The sequence below is a fragment of the Megascapheus bottae genome, chromosome 9 (genome assembly GCF_031878675.1).
Source record: "Megascapheus bottae isolate mThoBot1 chromosome 9, mThoBot2.hap1, whole genome shotgun sequence".
Classification (NCBI taxonomy): Eukaryota; Metazoa; Chordata; class Mammalia; order Rodentia; family Geomyidae; genus Megascapheus; species Megascapheus bottae.
Genome location: NC_143517.1, coordinates 66478403 through 66491025, shown reverse-complemented (window position 1 = coordinate 66491025; position 12623 = coordinate 66478403). Strand labels below are relative to the sequence as shown.

The following is a 12623-nucleotide window of genomic DNA, read 5'->3' as shown; positions in this document are numbered from 1 at the left end:
ATTCTGGGTGGCCTTGGGGAGTCTTGTCCAGCAGCTTGGTGAGAACACGGTGTTCTGCAGTCCCTGTCTGTTGACGATCTTGACAAGAGTCTGTCGTTCTGCTACAAGGGAAAAGATCACAGAAATACCCCTGTCACTTGCACAAAACAGCTGGAGGAGAGTTCTACAAACCATGTTGGAATGTCTGCCAATTTTAGAAACATCCTTGACATACCATGGTCACATAACAGAGCAGGTGTATTGACTAGACTTGACAAGAGCAGCAGAGTGGGATCACGTGCCTTCATGAAAACATTTGGCCTTGGTGTCAGTAACAAGTACCCATGAATAAACAAAAATAAGTTTGTATTTATAAGGGATATGGGGGCAGCCTTCACAGGTATAGGGTGTACATTTCTGGCTATTTTCAGAGCACTTGATAGTTTTTCAACAATGTGTAGAAATTAGAACTTTATTTAAAAAATCATCAATATGCTTTTATCCTGGTCTATGCATAGAAGTCCATGTCTTTGCAATAGATTCTGTTTTCATCCTGTTGCACTAAAGTCAGAGTTACAGGGTTTCTGTGGAGTTGGCTGTCAAGTGTGGTTTCCCTTTGTTTCTTGGGTTTTCATTATTCACTTAGGATTTTTGAAAAATAAATTTGGCTTAGTAAGAGTTACATATGCTTCCTAAGGGATGTGGTATTTTTGTCCTTTCAAAATTTTAATTTATGAAATGTACTGTTTTTGGGAGGGGGGTGATAGTAGACTTTTGAATTCAGGGCTTTTAACCACTTGAATACTCTACCAATTGAGCCATGTCTTCAGCCTGTCTTCCCTCCCTCCCTCCCTCCCTCCCTTCCTTCCTTCCTTCCTTCCTTCCTTCCTTCCTTCCTTCCTTCCTTCCTTCCTTCCTTCCTTCCTTCCTTCCTTCCTTCCTGTTTCCTTGCCTCCGGTCTGGGACCAGGACTTGAACTTAGTATCTGATTCTTGTTTATTGGCTGGTATTCTGCCAGCTGAGCCACACCTTCAAAGTATGAATTATTACCTGTTTATACTTACATTTCTTCAAGGATTAGATGTTTTAGGAAATAATTGGCTGCTGGGTGTGGTAGTACACACCTGTAATCCCTTCCAATTAGCTGGGATTACAGGATAGAAGGGTAGTGGTTTGAGGCCAGACTGAACAAAGACAGGAAAAACTAAAAGCAAAAAGACCCGGGGTGTGTCTCAAATGGTGGAGCCCTTGCCTGTCAAGTACAAAACTGCATTCATTCTTCAGTTCTGCCTCAGAATTACTTTTTCCTTACTATAGAATTCATGTTTATCTCAGTGCCCTAAAAAACTAACAAACCAGCCATGTTTACTGTAGAGATTTTAGAAAACAAAGATAAGTGAAATGGATACATTTAAAAGTTATATATCTTTGAATCAGGAAAGGGAAAGGGAAAAATAAGTTGATATGACAAGGGACAAAGGGTAAACCAGTGTAACAGTGATATTCATGGAACAATTTATTGGAAGTGAATTTTACAGCTTGAGAGAGGGTAGGGGAGGAAAAGGGGAGAAAAAATGGAAAGGGGTAACAGTGTTCAAGAAGTAATGTACTTACTACCTCATAAATGTAACTGTAACCTCTCTATACATCACCCTGACAATAAAATAAAATATTGACATTAAAAAAAAAGTTGCCGGGTGTGGTGGCTCATACCGGTTATTCTAGCTACTCAGGGGGCTGGGATCTGAGGATTGTAGTTCAAAGCTAGCCTGGGCACTAAAAAGTCTGTGAGACTCTTACCTCCAATTAACCACCAGAAAAAAAGGGGTAGGGTGTTAGCCTTGAGCTGAAGAGCTCAGGTACAACGCCCAGGTCCAGAGCTCAAGTCCCGTGACCGACAAAAACTAAAAAGGTGCTTACTCTTACCCACGATAGGTCATATAAAATTTGTAATTGGGAAATGTTAGGCCTTTCTCAAAATCTGTTCTTTTTCAATATTTTTTTTTTCTTTTGCCTGACCTTGTGCTTTCCTCAAGGCTAGTGCTCTACCACTTGAGCCACTGCCCACTTTGGATTTTTTTTTTTGGTAGTTTAATGGAGATAATAGTCTCACAGACTTTCTTGCCTTGGCTGGCATCAAACAATAATCCTCAGATCTTAGCTTCTTGAGTAGCTAGAGTTATAAGCATGAGCCACTGCTGTAGAGTCGTTCTTTTTTTTTGGTTGGTCATGGGGCTTGAACTCGGAGCTGGGCGCTGTTCTGAGCTCTTCAGCTCGAGGCTACTGCCCTACCCTTGAGCCATAGTGCCACTTCGCTTTTCTAGGGGTTAACTGGATAGTGCCCATGCTGCCTTTGAACCGTGATCCTCAGGTCTCAGCCTCCCGAGTAGCAAGCGTGACAGGCGTGAGCCACTGCTTCTGGCTTAGAGCCATTTTTACGTTTTTGCTATTATGAGCATAGTTGTGTTCTTTTTATTTTCAGATGTTCATTGCAAGGATATGTAAACACTCTCTTTTGTACATAATCTTAGATCCTGTAGTCTTCCTGAACCTTTAGCTCTGATGGGTTTTTCAGTGGGTTGTTGAGGATTTTGCACTAAGCAAGACTGTGTTATTTGAAAATAGAACTAATTTTGTTTCTTCCCCTTTAGAGATATGTCATATTTCTGATCTGAGGGGGAAAGCATTTGCCATTTTTCCATTATGTATAATTGACTGTAAGCAAGTATCATTAGCTATAGTTTTCTCATGTGCCCCTTGACCAAGGTGAAACCATTTTCTAGAATTCCTAGGGTACACAGTATTTTTATTATGGGAGAGTTTTGAATTTGCCAGTGTTTGTCCTGTGTGTACTGAAGGAATGATGGCCGTGGGTCTTTATTTTACTCCCACAAGTATTACAGTATATTCATTGATTCTCAGATGGTAAGGCAGCCTTACATATCTGAAATAAGTCTCACTTGATCCTGTTGTGTAGCCCTTTTGTATCTTGCTGGAGTTGGCTTGCTGGGACTTGGTGAAAATTTCTTCATCTGCTCAGGAGATGCAGTAGTCTGTAGTTTTCTTCTGCTTTGAGTGCTTTGTTTAGGTTTGAAATCAGGTCAGTGTTGGTTTCTAGCATGAGTTGGCTGGAGTGCATTCCTCTGAGTTTTTTGGGAAGCATTTGTTAAGAATTGGCATTGGTTTATCTGTAAATGTTTGGTTGGATTCAACATGGAAGCCATCTGTATCCTGGCTTTTTTTTTTCTTAGAAATTATTTGATTATTTAATAAACATTCAGATTTTCTTTTTCTTCAGTCAGTTTTGGTCATTTGTGTCTTTTTAGGAGTTTGCCTGTCTCCTCTAGAGTGTCTAATTGATTGGGGGTACATATGTCCTTGGTATTTCCTTAATCTGAATCTGCAAGTTTCCTTATGTTTGCAGACAGGGGTTTGCTGCTTCTTGGCTCAGGGAAGTCACCCTGTTAAGTTTATGCTGACTCTCTAATTCCCACCACAACCCCAGGGTTCCTTGTATTCTGCTTCCATTTACATCTTCCCGATCCATCAGGGGGAAGTCTGACTCCTGGAGGCATCTACACATTGCCCCTTTTTCCCCTCAGACTTCCATTATGTAGAGAGTCAGCCTCCTCATTCACAGAGGTAGGCTTTAAGGACTTTTGGTGATGCCTGGTGCCTTTCTGTGAGAGTGCATGTGGAAGCTGAGATTGTACCTTGGTGCCCTCTGTGGCATTATCTTGCATTAGAGATGTGTTTCTCTTTCTGGCCCATTACCCTGTCTTCATTCATTTTTTTGGTCTACAAAACACCGTCATGGTTCCCAAATTAAAACTATACAAAAAAGATAGAGGTGTGTCACTTCCAGTCTGTCCCTGTTTCCTCCCATCATGGGAGGTGACTGCTCTTATTTCTTAGGTTGTTTGTATGTGCATGTGCGTGCGTGCGTGCGTGCATGTGTGCATGTGTGTGTGTGTGTGCGTGCGTGTGTGTGCGTGCGCGTGCACGCGTGCATGTGTGTGTGCTGATCCTGGGACTTGAACCTGGGCCTAGGCATCATCTCTGAGCTTGTTTACCCAAGGCTAGTGTTCTACCACTTGAGCCATAGCTCCACTTCCAGCTTTTTGGTGGTTAATAGGTGATAAAAATCCCATGGACTTTCCTGTCCTGATTGGCTTTGAGCCTTAATCCTCAGGTCTCAGCCTCCTGAGTACCTAGGATTATAGACATAGGTCAGCACTGATACGTTTTGGCTGGGTTTCTTAAAAAAAAAAATAAAGATGGAAGTGTTAAAAGTAGGATAGAATCCGCCCCCCACCTCCCTACCCTGTTTAAGGTGGGACCTAGGGCTGTATACATGCCAGGCACGTAGTCTGCACTGAGCTTCTGTGGTTTTCTCTTATGAGGTATCTGCTTATCTTTTTTGCTTTTTATTTTATTTTCTGTTGAATTTTTGTTCTTTTTTTCTCCCAGTTTTTTTTTTCTTTTTTTTTTTCTCCCAGTTTTTATGACCTCTTTATATATTAGGGGTATAGGCCCTTTGTGATATGTGTTGCAGATGTTTCCTCTTGCATTATCTTTTATGTACTACATTACTTATTTTTTGCCTGTTATTGAATTATTGCTTATTATTGTTGAATGTATGTCTTTTTCATATTGCATTTGAATTTGCAGTTTGAGGGTATTTGGGTCTTAAAGCACCCAGGCATTTTGATGGTCTTACACATTTTTTGTTTAACTCGAGATCTCAGAACCATTTGGAGTTTATTCACCATTTCTGATATGGGGTTTAGGTGTGGGTCTGGCCACAGGTAATGCAGTGCCACGGTTGAGAGCCATCCCAGTCCTGTCATTTCAGGTCTTGATGCTGAGGCACTGAGGCTGCAGCCTCACGGAGGCCTGTCTTTCTGCTGTCCTCCGCAAAACGCAGCCGGCAGCACCCACGTCGTGCGCTTTGCTTTGCATTTTCATTGCCTGGCAGGCCTTCTCCACCTGGTGCAGAGCTGTGCGTGGGCTGCGGCTGGAATTACTGCTGCAGCAAAACCGGCCACATCTGAGCCCCTTTGTTCTTCTCTCTGGATGGCTTTCTCTTCCTCTCTAGCCGAGTTCTTCTCTGTTTTGTCCCTCTTTCCTGCCTTTCCTTGTCCGTATATCTGCATTCTAGTCTTGAGCCTCATACATAGTCTTACACACAGTAGGAACTTGAGGTTATCTTGCCTATGATTACAGGACTGGGGATACTTGAGTGACTTTGTGATGGGGTTTTTTCCTGTCTGTCCATCTCTTTGCACTGTTCTCCAGACCGGGCTCCAGCCTGCCTGTGGCATTGATTTTTTTTTTTTTTGGCCTGCAGTGCAAAAGCTGAAGGTTGCAATGACTCTGGGTTTTAATGTTGCATGTGGCCTGTCAAAACTGTAGATGTCAGGAAAGATCAAGTCTGCTGTGTGATAGTGTTTTTAAAGCTTGTTTTTTTTTTTTTTTAATCAAGTGAAATTAAATCAGTCTGGCCTGGTAGGCTTTCCTGAAATGAGGCTATGCTCAGCTCCCTTCCCAAGGATTATACTGTTTGTGCTTGCTTTGTACAGCCTGGTTCCTTCAGCCCTGGCTTTGGGGGGTCCAGGGACAAGTGCTATCTTCTCTACAGGGGGAGGGACATCTGGGGGCTCAGATTCTGTGCTGCTGAAAAGATGTGATCTCTGAGCAGAACCCAAGTTCCCCCATCCTGACCCTCCATAGGTATCATCTTTTGTTTTTTTTTAAAATTTATTTATTGTTTTTTTATTTTGCCACTCCTGGGGCTTGAACGCAGGGCCTGGGCACTGTCCTTGGACAAATGTTGCTCAAGGCTAGTGCTCTGCCACTTGAGCCATAGCACCACTTCTGGCTATTTTTGAGTATGTGGTATCGAGGAATCGAACCCAGGGCTTCATGCATGCTAGGCAGGCACTCTACCACTAGGCTACACTTCAGGCCCGAAACCAGGAACTTCTTAATCTGCTGAAGACACAGGGCACTCATACATGTCAGTGCTCAGAGTGCACATGCCAGGCTTGTCCTTCAGGATTCCCCTCCCCACCTTTCCCGCTCGTGCCCCCCCCAGTCCTCCTCCCCCCGCCCTGGCATCCTAAGCTGCTTGTCTCCCTGTAGTCCCTGCCACCCCTATGTGGTCCCCTGAAATCTTCTCTGCTAGAATTCTGCATGTGACGTTCTCATTGTTCCCCTCCTGTAGATGCTGTCTGTTCAGCTATCTGTTACCTCCCATCCTTCCACTTCTCTATTCCTTCTGCCCGGTTTCAAAAAGCCTTTGAGGCAGCTTACAGAGTCAGAGTAAGCAAAGCACACAGTGAGAGAAAGTTGGAAGCCAAGGGGATGGAAGCATGTGGGCCTGGCAGCCCAGCAGTGTGTCATGCTTGCCTGTGTGTGTGTGTGTGTGTGTGTGTGTGTGTGTGTGTGTGTGTGTGTGCGCGTGCCAGGAAGGTGGGCAGTGGGTGGTCTCAGCCCCTGGCTGGCTGTAGGGCTGAGGAGAAGCCCAGCTTTCTCTCATGTCTAGGCTCAGGAGTATGTTTTCCCGTGTTCTCTGTAATCAAAGAACATTTCCTTTTTAAAAATTTTTCTTTTTGTCTCTGAGTAATGGATTATGTTCTGAAAATGGAAGTTTCTTTAAAATTCCTTCCAAAGGTATGTCTGCTGGTGAGGGACTTGGTGGCTCTGTTAGGGATGGGAGCTGTTCAGAAATGGAAGATGTCAGCCATGGAGAAGAGACTGGTATTTATTTATAGGTGTTCGGTTGAGAAAATGTGTAGTTTGTCTCCCGTGAAGCTTCAGTGTGATCCCAAGCCGAGTGCAAGCAGCGACCCTGGCCGACAGCAGAGCCAGGTGCAGGATGCGAGCTGCCTTTGTGTGAGGCGTGCCATGTTCTGGAGCGAGAAGTTTCAACAGGAGGAAAAATTATTCATGGTTAATTAACACCAAGTGCTGTGCTCCGCTGCTAACACAACTACAGGCATATATAATCTATGAAGATTTTAACACTTCCATGATTTAAGCTGGTCCAGTATTCTTTATTTAGGTTTTGTCTAATTCATATCCCTCTTTAAACCAACAAAGGAACAAGACAAAAGAAAAAAGCAAAAGATTTTTCTGTTTTTCCCCTCCATCTGCAGGTGCTCTCACTACGAACGGCATAAATCCGGACACCAGTGCCGAGATTGGACGGGCCAAGAACTGCCTCAGCCCAGAAGACATAATCGACAAGTACAAAGAAGCCATTTCATATTACAGCAAGGTGCTTCCATGCTTTCTGGTTTTTTGTACACAATTGTGTCATTTCCATCGTACGTTCTCTTCGTGCAGTGTGTAATGCTTCAGTATCTTGTAAATAGTAGGTTCTGTAAGCACTCATCAGTTATTCTCTATTGCGTAGTGCTATCTACTAATATTTTTTTTTTCTGATTCAAACACTGTGTACTTAGTAAATTTAGGAAAAAGGAGAGAAGGAGGGGACACCATAACCCTACTCTTCAGTGGAACTGTTATTAACATTTTAATGTCTATTTCCGGTCCTTTTGTGTGTTAGTTGTATCATAAAAACAGGATGCTGTACTTGCTGTGAGGAGAGCTATATTCTTCATTTGGCATATTACATGTTCTATTGGATTAAATCTTCCATGGCACAATTTTTTTAACCATCTGGATGGCCTTCCATCCATTATATGCTATGGCCTTTTTACTTTGGACTTACTAGTTTTTTATTTTGATGTGCTGGGGATTGAACTTGGGGTTTCACATGTGCTCTGCCACCAAGCTGAGCCACAACCTTATTTATATATATTTTTTCTTTTTAAAATTCCAGTGCTACTGAAGCACTGAGAAGGAAACGCCAGCTGTATACAACAGTGCTATCCAGGGAGCTATGGCGGGCCCTCCTGTCTCCTCATGACAATTACCAGCCGTGCACTGTGTGTCTCCTGTGACTTTTTTCTGCCTCTGAGACGCGCGCACACGTTTTCTTTGCCCGTCTCTCACCTCACCCTGCAGTTTGCTGGATCCACGCAGCATCCTGTTCTAGGTGACCCTCAGACTCACTCACCTTCCCCAGCGCTGTGGAGAAAAGAGGTTAGGTAAATGCGCTCATGGTCACTCTTCCCCACGCTGCTCTGAAGCCATTGCTGTGGCTCCTGGAGTTCTCAGCAGGCCTGGCTCACGTAAGCATCCTCTTGTTGATGGACATTCAGGGTTTCTTGCTGTCTCACCATGAGAACAATGCTTTGCTGAGTATTTTGTGCATACATTCCTGTGTTTGTGTGACTATTCATGTATGTTAGATTTTCCTCCACCTTTCACCACGGGGTAAGATGTTAATGTCTGTCACTGGTGGTTTCAAACTACTCTCCGCATTTCTTCTCCTGTCATGACTGAAAAGATACTGAACTATTTATTCAGGCAGTTTTCTCTTACTGATGGCTACTTAGTTTTGATTCTTTTCTTCCCATTGTTGTCACCTGTGGACCCGAGTCAGGTCTGCATTGTTTTAGGTTAGAGCTTTTTGTGTTGTCTTTCAGAAATCTGCAAACAGTCCTTGTTCCCACTGTGAGAGTGGGGAGAGCCTCCCACGTTAGCCTTCTAGTGTCTGCCAGTACCATTAGCAGAGGTCATTTGTCATTGTTTTAGTTGATCTGATCAGCAGAGAGGTGCTGAGCATTTGTTGATTGCCATTTCTTTTGTGATATTCCATTTGCATTCTTTGTACTCATGTAAATAGAGTGCTTCTCCCCCTATTAAAATTTATTTATTTATTTTTTTATTGTTGGGATAATGTACAGAGGGATTACAGTTACATTCGTGAGGTAGTAGATGCATTACTTCTCACATATTTCTCATGTCCCCCTCATTCATTTATTTATTTATTTATTTATTTATTTATTTGCCAGTCCTGGGCTTGAGCTCAGGGCCTGAGCACTGTCCTTAGATTTTTCTCAAGGCTAGAGCTCTACCACTTGAGCCTCAGCACCACTTCTGGCTTTTTCTAAATATGTGGTACCAAGGAATTGAACCCGGGTCTTCATGCATGCTAGGCAAGCACTCTACCACTAGGCCAAACTCCCTGCCCCTCCCTCTCCTTTTTAAACAGGCTTGCTCAGTGTCTTGGGGGTAGTCTCAAACTCAGTCCTCTGGCTCAGCCTCTGAAATGCTGGCCTTACAGATGTGTACAAGTGTATGTGTACGTATATATATATATATATACATATACATAGATATATGCCTATATACATGTATATACACACAGACCTAGATACATTCACACATACACACACACACACTCCTAGACCTATGTATACATTTTATTTATTTACTTTTGGTAGGTCATGGGGCTTGAACTAGGCCTGCGTGCTGTCCCTGAGCTCTTCAGCTCAAGGCTACTGCCCTACTCCTAGGCTTGAGTGTTGTCCCTGACCTGTTCAGCTCAAGGCTACCACCCTACCCTCGAGATAAGCCCCATTTCCTGTTTTCTAGTGGTTAATTGGAGATAAGAGTCTCAGGTCCTTTTGTGCTTGGGCTGGCTTTGAACCTTGATCCTCAGATCTCAGCTTCCTGAGTAGCTAGGATTACAGATGTGAGCCACTGTGCCTGGCTATGTATACATTTTATACATAACACATATATAACACACACATAGATATATACATATAAATGGATTAAGCATGGGCACTTGTGTGGTCAAACAAGCACTTTACCACTGAATCACAGCTCAGCTTACTTTAAAAAAAACTTATTTTCTCCATCTCAAATATTCTTAGGTCTCATATTAGCTTTGCCAAGCAGGTTTAGACTTCTATCCTTCTAACTACCTCACTTAAATATCTGATATGAGCTTTACCCATATAGTGTTGTAGTTTTCTTTATATAGAACATGAACATTTTAACTTTTTTTTTTGTCAGACCTGTGACTTGAACTCAGGTCCTGAGCACTGTTCTTGGGCTTTCTCAAGGCTAGAGCTCTAACACTTGAGCCACAGCACCACTTCTAACTTTTTACTATGTATGTGGTACCAAGGAATTGAACCCAGGTCTTTGTGCATGCTAGGCAAATGTTCTACCATTACCAAACTCGTGGCCCCGAGCATTTAAACTTTGTTCACGAGACTTTTAAACTTTGTTCCTAGTTACTATATATTATTTTTGGTTTTGTTGGTTGTGGGGCTTGAACTCAGGGCCTAGGTGCTGTCCCTGAGTTCTTCTGCTCAAGACTAAAGCTCTATTACTTAAAGTCACAGCTCTATTTCTTGTTTTCTAGTGATTAATTGGAAAGAAGACTTTTGGGAACTTTCCTGCCTGGGCTGGCTTTGAACCAGGATCTTCAGATCTCAGCCTCCAGAGTAGCTAGGATTGCAAGCATGAGCAACTAGCACCCAGATAGATCTTTCTTCCTTTCTTCCTCCCTCCCTCCCTCCCTTCTTTCCTTCTTTCTCTCTTTCTTTTCCTTTTTCTCTTTCCTTCTTTCTTTCTCTCTTTGTCTCTTCCTCTTTCCCTCTCGCTCTTTGCCTCTTTCTCTTTCTCTTATTTTTTCCCTCCTTTTCCTTTTCTCTTTCTCTTCCCCTTCCTCTTTCTCTTCCTCCTTTCCTTCCCCTTCCTTCCCCTTCCCTTCCTTTCCCCCCTTTTCCCTTTCCCTTCCTTCCCCTCCCTCCCTCCTCCCTCCCCCCTCTCTTTCTTTCTTTCTCTCTCTCTCTCTCTCTCTCTCTCTCTCTCTCTCTCTCTCTCTCTCTCTCTCTCTCTCTCTCTTTCTTTCTTTCGGCTTGAACTCAGGGTCTGGGTGCCATCCCTGAGCTTTTCTACTCAAGACTGGTCTAGTGATCTACCACTTCGAGCCACAGTTCCACTTTTTGTGTCCTCGTGTTTATTGGAGATAAGATTCTCACAGACTTTCTTCCCCAGGCAGGCTTTGAACCACAATCCTCAGATCTTAGCTTCCTGAGTAGCTAGAATTACAGGTATGAGCCACCAGAGTCTGGCTTTGTATACGTTTTTGTTTGATTTGTGAATGAGATTTCTTGCCATTATATTTTCTGACTGTATAGAAAGGCAGATTGATTTTTTGCTGTTTATTTTATAACTGCATTTCAAAATTGCATTAAGCGCTTCTTTTAGAGCTCTTTCTTATCTCCTTTTACAAATTGGTTTCCAAGAGTGTGAAAATGGCAATAGCTGGCGGGATTGATGTGTGGTGGTTTGTCTGGAGAAGCAGAGATGAACTCTCCTGTGGTTGTGGTGAAACCTGTGGCATGTGGCGGGTGCATAGAAGGGTGCAGCAGCCCTCATTTCAGAATCCGCCTACTGCTGGAGAGCAGGCGGTGGGGCCTAGACAGAGCCCCCCGCTCCTGAGGGCCGTCTGGCTGCAGTCAGGGCTCTGGCCTCTGAGCTCCAGCTTTCCTCTTCTCTCACAATGGGAACATGAAGGTCTGCTGTATAGAATGCTTAATCAGGGTAAATGATTTTACGTATATAAATGTCTAGCACAGTGACAGGCTCATTAGTACCGCTCAATAAAACATTGGTTATTGTCTCCTCCCCCGAGTTTAGTATTCCACAGGGCATCTGGGGAGAGCTAGCTCCTCCTCTGGGCTTACGGGGGTGGAAAGGAAAATTAATGTCTTGCCTTTCTCTGCCTGCATTTTGATTTCTTTGCTTTATTTGGCTTTTTCTCCTTTCCCCTCTTTTCCCCTCTACTTTCCCATGTGAACCAGGCCTCTAGATTAGGACTAACTGGAAGAGGCACCAGTGATGCACCACATATTCACATACGTGCACACACAGATGCACATAGGCACCTAAGTTTATACACAGATGCGCAGGTACATATGCACACATACACATGAACAGATACATATTACCTCCTGCTGTATGAGTGAGAAGCACATCACTGTTTGCTTCCTCAGAAAAAGCTGATGGTAAGGCCGCTTTTACAGACTCTTGCAGGCTTTGTGAATGACTTTTTTTTCTGGGTTTTTGGTTTTTGTTTGAGGATATTCTCTTGCTTGGAAGAGAGGAATGGAGAATTGACAATTTGCTGAGTTACTGGGGCATTGTTTTTCAGTTCTTAGTTTTATTTATTTATTTATTTATTTATTTATTTATTTATTTGCCAGCCCTGGGCTTGAGCTCAGGGCCTGAGCACTGTCCTTGGACTTTCTCAAGGCTAGAGCTCTACCCCTTGAGCCTCAGCACCACTTCCAGCTTTTTCTATATATGTGGTACCAAGGAATCGAACCCGGGTCTTCGTGCTTGCTAGGCAAGCACTTTAACCACTAGGCCAAGTTCCTGGCCCCTTATTTATTTATTTATATTTATTTTTTGCAGTCTTGGGGGTTGAACTCAGGGCTTACTTACTTCACACTTGCTTAAGAAGGTGATGCGTACATCCATTCCTTTTTTGCATTGCTTAACTTAAAAAATTGTTATTATAAAAGTGATGTACAGAGGAATTACGGTTAAGTAAGTCACGTAAGTCAGGTAATGAGTATGTTTTTTTTTCCCCCCCCTGTGGGTCATGGGGCTTGAACTCTGGGCCTGGGTGCTGTCTCTGAGCTCTTCAGCTCAAGGCTACTGCCCTACCCCCTGAGCCACTTACTGTTTTCTAGTGATTCATTGGA

The 12623-nt window shown here is 43.3% G+C and overlaps 1 protein-coding gene across 1 annotated transcript in view; it reads left to right on the top strand.

The window, feature by feature from the left end:
- Positions 1-12623, top strand: part of Trappc9 (trafficking protein particle complex subunit 9) — a 433947-nt gene that overhangs the window by 27964 nt on the left and 393360 nt on the right. Inside the window, exon 6 of the mRNA XM_090339457.1 lies at positions 7140-7261. Coding sequence (XP_090195583.1) covers positions 7140-7261 — 122 coding nt within the window. The remainder of the gene's footprint in view (positions 1-7139; positions 7262-12623) is intronic.